The sequence below is a fragment of the Botrytis fragariae genome, assembly GCF_013461495.1.
Source record: "Botrytis fragariae strain BVB16 chromosome Unknown tig00000045, whole genome shotgun sequence".
Classification (NCBI taxonomy): domain Eukaryota; kingdom Fungi; phylum Ascomycota; class Leotiomycetes; order Helotiales; family Sclerotiniaceae; genus Botrytis; species Botrytis fragariae.
The window spans coordinates 2,085,310-2,094,744 of NW_023500991.1; the positions used below are offsets into that span (position 1 = coordinate 2,085,310).

Consider the following 9,435-nt stretch of genomic DNA (forward strand, 5'->3'; position numbering starts at 1 on the left):
GATGCTCAAGGATGATATCCAGGTTCTTATCATGCAAATTCTCAAGTATCTGCTACCGGCAGTGCTACACCTGTTCGACAAACCAGCTGGACGTCTGAGATCTTTCAGATCACAAGAGCTGTTGTGATACTTGGCGCCAAGCATAAAGACTTCAAACAGCTTCTTCCACCCTTTCGACCAGGATAACTTCATTCTTCTCGATCCCACCAGTGGAGGTAGAGCTAACAGATCCTCTGGGCATATATTTGGAGACTCGTACCGTGTCGAGAATACTTTTGCTCCGGAGGAATATTTGATCAACCTCTTCGAGATGACGGCCGTTGGTTTCGGGAAAGAAAAAATATACACCTATCAGCAGAGTCAGCAATGTATGCCTCTATCCTCCATCAATTGAACGGTTACTCACCTGGGAGTATCAAGAAGAGGTTGATACAAGCATATATAATGTAGTATCTCCATCCTATGGTAGCGAATCCCACCGGTGTTATTTCTGCGACAATGAAATTGAAAATCCATGCACTTCCTACAACATTCAGTCAATACAAACGCAGACAGTGGTTGCTGTCGGTTAAATACCTGTTGACATGGCAGTGATAGGAACTCGAACGCTCAGCGGTGCAACCTCCGAAGCATAGAGGAAAGTCAATCCTAGGAATCCGGTAGGGAAGAATAACGAGAACATAAAAATGAATACTGCAGCGACGATGACACATGAGGTGTTAGTAATTTGAGAAGATGTTCCGGCAATAATTGCCATGCAGGATCCCATTCCAAAAGCGGCAAACATCATCAGCTTTCTCCTTCCGAATCGATCAACTGTTAAAACTCCTATCGGGGAACAAAAGGTCTGCCAGGTGAAGACGGAAGCACTCAGAACACGAGACGTTTGTGCTGATAACCCGAGGCCAGTCTCAAAAATGGTAGCTTGATAGAAAGCGAGAGCGTTTATACCACTCATTTGCTGGAACATTTGTCCGCATACAGCAAGACAAGCTCTGTGGAAAAGGCGTTCATCGCCCATGCAAAAAATATCACGAAATGAGCCATTTCCGGTGATCGCAAGACCGTCTTCAATCTCTGCTATATCGGCCTGTACTTGAGCTGAGTGTATGGGCTTATCGTCCAACGCTGACACAACTTCCCGTGCTTCGTCTGTTCGTCCTTTCTTAACCAGCCAACGAGGAGACTCTGGCATATGTGGCGTTGTTATCAATACGACAGTGGACCATACCATTGAGAGTGCTAGCGGAAATCTCCAAGTGACTCCTCCGGACAAATGAGACATTCCAAAGTTTACCCACTGATTGAAGTCAGTTTTTGTTGCTTCTCTGGCCCGTGATGACTGAGGATCAAAACAAATGTCGCGAATAAAAGAAAAGGGTAACCAACAGCAGCCGTTGCTAAACCTGCACTTATAAACAACCCTTCAAGAAGCACCACTGAGCCACGGTGGTGCGCTTTAGAACATTCTGATTGCCAATTTGGAGCGGTTGCTGTCAAAGCACCAAAACCTACGCCGGAAACAAGACGCCCAACTATTAATTGGCCTAGGGAATAAGATGAAGATTGAAGGATAGCGCCAATTATGTTGATTGCTGCTCCAAGCATGATTGTTCGTTTGCGACCTAGAGTATCACCTATTTTGATACAGGACAAGGCACCGAAAAAGCATCCAAGAGTATAGAGAGCAACGACAGTTCCCTTGAAAAAGTCAATGGCAAAGTAAAGGTATGAGAAGTAATCGCCTTAATTTACCTGTAACCGAGAGTTGTTGGTTTTCTGAGTGCCTATGACGGTAAGGGTGTTGAGCTCTGGAAAAGTTTTGATCCAGGCGGGTAGACTAAGTAGTCCACCGGCGACCTAAAGGATTCAGCATTGTTATGACATGTTTCTGTCTAAAGCTTTGATGTTTTGAGTGAAAAGTAGCAGCACTCACAGCATTGTTGTACCCAAATCTACATTTTAGCAATATTAGGTAATGTAATTTAGCTTTCATTATAGATTTGCTCTGTACTCACAGGATATAAGCAGGCATGATGACGGCCCAAATCATTGCTCGATGAAGTGCCTGACCTCGGAGACCAAAGAATTTTGTCATGTTTCCAGGAAATGACAAGTGGTTTGAATTACAGGTGCAATGGGATGCTAGGGTAATGATAGCGTAGGTAAGAAGGATATTTATGTAGGTCGGCAAGTTTCAATTGTCACCTGGCTTTGACGATGATATTTTATCTTTCAAGCGTCGACCCTTCCTAAATGGTCTTCTTATAGTGATAGCATCTTGTTGTCGCTTACTTACAGCCGATGACTTGCTTACCAGGAGAGCTACGTAATGCTCTGATCATCAAATATATATCTAGAAAAAGGATTCACATACAAAGGTGGATCTCAAGACACTACATTGGTGTGTGAATACCTGGTACTTCTTTTGATATTTTCTCTTATCATAGTGTATTTCTGAAAAGCCAAGGGGAATTTTTTCCATATGCAAGCTTAACCCCGCACTTTACACTTTGAGGGATTTTACAATGGGTCTAAAGCACATCAAGTTCTTCTCTCTATCACAGATAATATATTAGAAGCTCATGCGGCCAATAGTATTGATACTGTTGAAGTAGTGGGTGTTGAAGAATATGCATGCAACATGTAAAACGTTAATAAACGACTACAAGGCTTGGAAAGAAAGCTTTCCACGCTTTCTTCCTTACCTATTATGTGGAGTGGGGCACCCATCATTTCGATAACTTCTCCGCACGTCAACGCGGGTCGACTAATCCTAGCTGAGAAAACGTCACTTTGGCCACAAGCTTCAAGGGTTTCCCTATCCACCTTTGAACGATACGGAACTGTTCTTCCGTCTATCTCTAATAACTACTTCAAGAAACAACCTTCATGCATCTTTCCAATCTAGCTTCGACAAAATATCCAACCATAGATATCTAATTCTCCAATCATTAGTTTCTTGGCCATTTCAGTATACACATACTAGTCTATAATATTAGATCTTCTCTTCGAGTGATACCGAGTACCTCATCCTTTTATCTCCGAAGCATCTCCGTCATTCGTTTTAATAAGATCGGATCAAATGGCTACAGCATATTTGGCATCTTGGGCACATGGTCTAAAATATTCCGATTTACCACCCGATGTTATCCGAGCTGCTGTGCGAAGTTTCTACAACTGGGCAGGATGCGCAATTGGTGGGAGTGACCATCCAGCAACTACCATAGCTGTAAGCTTTCATCTCTAGCTTCCATATTTCCACGTATTCAATGTACTGAATCTCCATGAAAGTATACTTCTTTGTCTCCATTCTTTGGTACTCCCTCGGCGTCATTGCTTGGCCACAAAGGATCTCGCCGTATCGATGCACAGCATGCAGCTTTGTTGAACGGAATAGCATCTCACGTGCACGATTACGATGATACGCATCTCGATACAATTATCCATCCCACAGGTCCAGTTGCTAGTGCGCTTCTTGCAGTTGCAGAATGGAAAGGTGGCTTCTCGGGAGAAGAATTCCTACTCGCTTTGATCGTGGGCATTGAAGCGGAATGTAAAGTTGGTCTGGCTGTCTGGCCAGATCATTACGATGCAGGGTGGCACATTACATCCACGACAGGCTCTATCGGGGCTGCAGCAGCTGTTGCGAAGTTACTAAATCTTCCTATTGATCAGACAACGCATGCACTGGGAATCGCTGCAACGCAAGTTGTTGGCTTGAGAGAAATGTTTGGGTCGCACACCAAGGCTTTTCATCCCGGTCGTGCAGCTCAAAATGGTCTCATGGCTGCGGTGTTGGCTCAAGGTGGTTACACTAGTAGTGAACAGGCTTTAGAAGCTAAGAGAGGCTGGGCTAACGTTGTTGGTGTTACAAAGCCAGATATTGGAGAAAGTCTAGCGAACTGGTTGGGGACTAATGATGCCTTTGGTCTGCCCACCACAGAAAGGCCTGGAAGGTGGGAGATTTTAAGAAATAGCTTCAAACCATTTCCATGTGGGATTGTGATTCATCCTATTATTGATGCTTGCTCTCAGCTTAAGCTTGACGTAGAAGGTGCTGAGTTGAGTACTAAGGACATCAAATCTATTGAAGCGAAAGTCCATCCTCTTGTGTTGGAACTCACTGGAAAGAAGAAGCCCCGAGATGGACTGGAAGGCAAATTTAGCGTTTATCACGGAGCTGCCATAGGTCTTTTGTTTGGAAAAGGAACCCCGAGTCAATACGAGGACCACGTAGTTCAAAGCCAGGAAGTTATTTCTATCCGCGATAGAGTCAATGCTGTAGCTGACAGTAGTTTGGGTGCCGACGAAGCAATAATAACGATCATATACGAGAATGGGAGAGAACTTCAAAAACATGTCAAGCATGCAATTGGAAGTGTGGATGTACCAATGGATGATCAAATGCTACAGCAGAAGTTCGTGGACCAGTGCACCGGCATTTTAGGCGAATCCGTGAAGGAAGCGAGCGATGCTTGCTGGGATATCGAGAATGCCAAGGACGTTGCCGATATTGCTAGAAGTATCTAAGTTAGTCTATAAGAATGCAACTGGATGTCGGAAAGTCTCTCGAAAGTTACCTTGCTCGTTTTGAAACGTCACATCACCTTTATTTGCTACTTGTCATTTTTCATGATTTCTGAATTCAGAGGCAAACTCAATCTACTTAAATGACGGAACATTCTTCACTCAACAAAGAATCTCTGGATGTTGGTCGAAATATCATTGGCTTCCCTGGTCAGTTTGTACTGTAAATAAGAGATTTATTTCTACATAACTTATTCTGATTGAATATCATCACAAGCTCGGATACTTACTCATCAGGATTTACATCTTGGACTGGCAGAAATGTTCAAAACAATCTTTTTACTCACCAAATTCTCGTTAGGTGTGCGTTTGCAGCGCATCAGTTGACATGATTTAGCTTCTAGAAATTAGTATTTCTATGCTGCACTGAGTTATGTGTGGTTTTAATATCCTTCCAGACTGAATAATTCTCGACATCTGTAGGATCGTTTTCATAATCCAGAGGCTTGCGGTTGGAATTTACCATCTCAAACTTCAACCTCGACTCCTCACTCAAAACTAGGAGGTAACACCTCCCCCCTAGTCCTCAAAAGATCGCTCACAGGCTGAAATAATTTCCTCTCCCCACTTTCCTCTCCATATCCTTTCATATCTTCCCACCGCACCCATTCCCAGCCCGCGCACTTCTCCGGCTCCAAATTCCTCGGCCCCTCTCCTTTCCCATCCCATCTCCCCACCATCCAAATCGTCACGTAATGTTTCCTTTCCTTCTTCCCCTCTTTCCCATCTCCCTCCATAACACTATTCGTTGCCGTCAAAAAACGTACATCTTCCCTCCTCAAACACAATCCTGTTTCCTCTTCCACTTCTCGTATAGCGCATTCTTCAAGCTCCTCGCCGAATTCAAGATGACCTCCCGGATGAGCCCACATGCCTGCACCGTGTGAACCGAGTCGTTGGCCCATGAGGAAGATGGGGGTGACGGGCGTGGACAGGGGATGGGTGGGGTGCAGGAGGAAGATCCCTACGCCGATGCGGGGATGCGGAGTGGGACTGGGAGTGGACATTTCCGGTTGTGTTTCTGTTTTTGGGGTTGGGGGCTTGGGAAATTTGAGGATTCGGATGTTATAGAGAGGGATGTGCAATGAAGGCCTAGAGGGAAGGATGGTCTTAAGAGGTGGGCAGACAGAGAAGTGGGTGGAGATGATGAGTCATCGCGAATCGAGTTCTTGGAGTGTCACATCCAATGAAGCTCATCATCGTCCCCATTCGATTCGGAAATCAACATTCATTGATTCAATTCATGATGTACAATCTATGATTTATTTCGTCTATTACGTAGATATTTCGCGTGAATACTACGACTTTGCGTTATTACATCTCTACTCTCTATCACAGTACACAGGTGTATCCATCGAATATAATCAAACTCAATGTCTCTCATCTTATTCCACAGGATGGACATAATTATCGTATCTAAAACCTCCAAAACCGATAGAACGACGCGAGATACATCAATCCATCAATAAATCCCTATCCAAAATCTTCCCTTCAGTTCTCATCCCCAAACACCAAAAGTTCCTTAAGATATCTTAAGATGAAACAAGAATATACGGTACACTCCCCCAAAACTTAACGCAATAGCAATCTAGAAGTATCTCGTTCAATCTCCGCATCATCCATAGGCACACATAGAAAAATTTAACGGAATATATACATGAGTGAGAATACACACTCTGCATATCAACATTCTTCCTCCTTCTATGTCTATCTTCTATAACTTTTCACAAGGTATATAGCTCCCTCCCCATCCTCGCAAGTCTTCATATTTTTAATCGTTGCTTATTCTATTATACTTCGAAGTATACATAGATTACCACTGTATCATCTAATCTCATATACGAAATCGTTTACGAAATGGCACGATATCAGTTTAGTTATGGAGATGATGATGATAGTAGTAGTGAAATTGAGGTATTTGATCATGTTTTTCTCTTCCTCCTTCTCCTTCTCTCTCATATATCCCGAGAAATGAATAACTAATCTCCAATCCCTTCATTATAGAGCAAGCCAGCATCATCACCAGAAACTCCTTCTTCAAACACCCAACTCGATAGCCAATCTAGCAATCCACTCCCGTGCACTAGCCCTCCATCTCCCCCCCTTAACCTCCACAATCGTCTTCATTCCCTCTTGGGACTCGCAAACGAGAAACCCACCTCTCCCTCAACCCCTCCACGACCCCCTACAATCTTCAACCCCCATCCCGGAATCACCCCCGAAGAAGCACAAAATCCAAACGACCCTTTCTACCGCCCCTTACCCCCTCCCTCCCCCTTATCTCCCACCCCCCCACAAGCTCCAGCCTCCACCTCCCTCCCTCCAACCCTCCGGACCCCTCTCCCCACAACCCCACCATCTCTTCCTCCCAGCACACCTGCACCTGCACCTGTACCCCCACCCTCCGCCTCCTCCTCCTCCAAACCACCCTCCTCACCGAATCGAACAGCGACCAAACCGCACGACTCCTCGCCCTCCACACCCTCTACCGCGAAAGCAGAGACGAGCGAAAAGCCAACACCGCATCCCTCCAAAAACTAACCCACGCACTAGAAAAAATAACAGATTCGATAACCTGGTATCAAGAACTCATCGACACGCAAGAGCGAGAGATCTCCGAAGCGGAGACGAACAGACAAGAAGTCGAGACGGCGAGAAAGGAAGCCGAGAAGAAAAGCCAGGAAATGGAAGAGAAGATGAGGAATCTGGAGCGGGAAATGGAGCAGTGGCGAATTCTGTGGGAGGAGAGTGAGAGGGGTGCTGGAGGATTGTGAGGGAATTATGAATGCTTGGCGTGCATTTCGGGGACGATAAGGAGGATGAAGAATGTTATCGCTGAGAAAATGGCTAAGAACTTGGAAAATTATATTTACTTATTTATATATGTGTTGTTAATCATAATCATATTCATATTCATATTCATTACGTTGCATTTCCCATACCAACCAGATTATCATCCAAAGACAATTCCCAGCATGAGACTTCATCATTTCATCAAGATACTCCTCCCGCAATCCCAACCCCACAATCCACTAAATCCTCACTTCACAAATGTCCCTCCACTTAATACCATGTACCCCCTCGGAATCCCCAGCGCACCCGCCGTCCAAGCCGCCAAACTCATTTCCGTCACCCACGCCAAGCCAGTCTTGACCCAACTATCTTTTCTTCCCCAAACCATCGCTTCTCCCACCGTCGCAAAGCCATTCAGCACAAAGAACATTCCAATGCGGAAAAGCGCTTTGTCTGTTAACATAGGAGCCAAAGCATAAACATGAAAAGCCGCCATTAGGAAAAAGGCAGCCAAGATCCCCATCGATCGAGCGATTGGGATTGAAACTCCTAGTTTTGGGAAATTCTGACGAATGGGATCGTAGGCGAGAGAGGCACAGGGGGCGGAGAATACATTGTGCCATGTTTTTGACCTGGGATTGTTAGTTTCGTGTTCCTACTTCAAAGTTTCCATATTTGAAAATCAGATGACTTACCAGAAATCTCCTAAACTCTCTACGGCATACAATCTTCCAAAAAGGGCTGGACTACCTTTGTACCTTACTAATAACTGAATGGCTGTCCAGATAATGTAAATACTCAATTGAACTTCAAATGCCAAAACCAATACCCAATCCTGTGGTAACGCTTGCATAGCACAGAAAATGGCAACATGTATTGCGAATTGTAACGGTTCATTGAAAGTTTCCTGAGATCGAGGAACACGAACGAAATTTGGAGTAAAGGATTCATAGCGCATTTCCGTTAAGAGGAGAAGTGCGTATTTCCATGTTGGCGGATCATTTCTGAGTTGAGGAAGTGAACGGTGTCGAGCATATATATCCAGGAGTCTGAGGGTCGCAATTGCAACTAGACGGAATCAGTACATTGTAGTTTTGTTGATTTTTTTCACGCGATTATGTGAAGATGGGAGATACGAACCAGCGAAATTCCTCAACGCAGCTACTGGGCCACAAGAAATCGGATTCATCCAACTACTCAACCAAAATGTAACTAAAGATAACGCCGATAATTTCTTATACTTTCCATATTGCCCCTTGAGCAAGAAATAAATGGAGAAATAGAAAATTTCGGTGGGTATGAGAAAGAAAGCAGTAGCTCTAATGGTCTCGTGACCCCATTTCTCGAATGCTGGAGAAATGGTGGTTGGAATTGGGAAATTGAGAGAGGATGTTGCGTTCATTTTGTTCCTTATTCGAGTAGAATTTGGAGTGTTCTATATAGTCCCTTTACAGGGACAGGTATATATATATCGTAGAAGTAGGTTTGATATGTAGTCGTGTTGAAATAAAGTACTGATGTCTCGTGATCTTCTTTTGCGTGTATGTCAAAGTTAAGTAAGGTAGGTATCCGATGTCTCAGCCAATCTGTAGAGAAACTTTGTTGAACGTGTGACACGATATGATAGATATGGTAGTAGTATATTATAATGATGTTGATGTCTTGATATCTTTGAAGAACTACCAATGAACGAAAAATAATATATAATCCTGAAGTTGCAATGGAGTTTATTTACTCCAATTTCAGCTCACTCGACCCCAAAGAAGTCGGAATGTTCGGATGAAGCTTTCAAGGTTATCGAAGCGGAGATATCTCCGTGCAGCACAACGCAACGGAAGGAAGGAAAGAGAGGATGGGACGGGAAGCCGAATTGAAGGATAGGTATACAATTGATATGATGTGATGTGATGTATGTATACTTATGATTATAAGAAGATATTTAACTTATTATCAAATGATTAGATAATGTTGATTTCTGCACCATTTTTTCCCTTCTCTCTCTCCTCTACGTATGCATGGATACATTACATGGCAATAAGACATCTCATCATC

The 9,435-nt window shown here is 43.9% G+C and overlaps 5 protein-coding genes across 5 annotated transcripts; 2 read left to right on the plus strand and 3 right to left on the minus strand.

Annotated features, from left to right (window-relative positions):
• Nucleotides 1-151: 151 nt before the first annotated feature.
• Bfra_003833 (putative mfs sugar protein) lies at nt 152-2,098 on the minus strand (the record flags this gene model as incomplete). The annotated part of the gene is made up of 7 exons (XM_037334238.1): nt 152-348; nt 407-523; nt 577-1,300; nt 1,390-1,701; nt 1,756-1,860; nt 1,937-1,955; nt 2,019-2,098. The coding sequence occupies 7 exons, from the start codon at nt 2,096-2,098 to the stop codon at nt 152-154; spliced, it is 1,554 nt and encodes a 517-aa protein (XP_037194325.1).
• A 987-nt stretch (nt 2,099-3,085) lies between these two features.
• On the plus strand, nt 3,086-4,533 carry Bfra_003834 (uncharacterized protein; the record flags this gene model as incomplete). The annotated part of the gene is made up of 2 exons (XM_037334239.1): nt 3,086-3,232; nt 3,295-4,533. The coding sequence occupies 2 exons, from the start codon at nt 3,086-3,088 to the stop codon at nt 4,531-4,533; spliced, it is 1,386 nt and encodes a 461-aa protein (XP_037194326.1).
• Nucleotides 4,534-5,078: 545 nt separating this feature from the next.
• Nucleotides 5,079-5,597, minus strand: Bfra_003835 (putative nudix protein; the record flags this gene model as incomplete). The annotated part of the gene is made up of 1 exon (XM_037334240.1): nt 5,079-5,597. One exon carries the CDS (start codon nt 5,595-5,597, stop codon nt 5,079-5,081), a length of 519 nt encoding a protein of 172 aa, XP_037194327.1.
• Nucleotides 5,598-6,447: 850 nt separating this feature from the next.
• Bfra_003836 (uncharacterized protein) lies at nt 6,448-7,364 on the plus strand (the record flags this gene model as incomplete). Its single annotated transcript, XM_037334241.1, has 2 exons — nt 6,448-6,504; nt 6,963-7,364. 2 exons carry the CDS (start codon nt 6,448-6,450, stop codon nt 7,362-7,364), a joined length of 459 nt encoding a protein of 152 aa, XP_037194328.1.
• Nucleotides 7,365-7,630: 266 nt separating this feature from the next.
• Nucleotides 7,631-8,785, minus strand: Bfra_003837 (uncharacterized protein; the record flags this gene model as incomplete). Its single annotated transcript, XM_037334242.1, has 3 exons — nt 7,631-8,015; nt 8,079-8,451; nt 8,524-8,785. The coding sequence occupies 3 exons, from the start codon at nt 8,783-8,785 to the stop codon at nt 7,631-7,633; spliced, it is 1,020 nt and encodes a 339-aa protein (XP_037194329.1).
• Nucleotides 8,786-9,435: the final 650 nt, after the last annotated feature.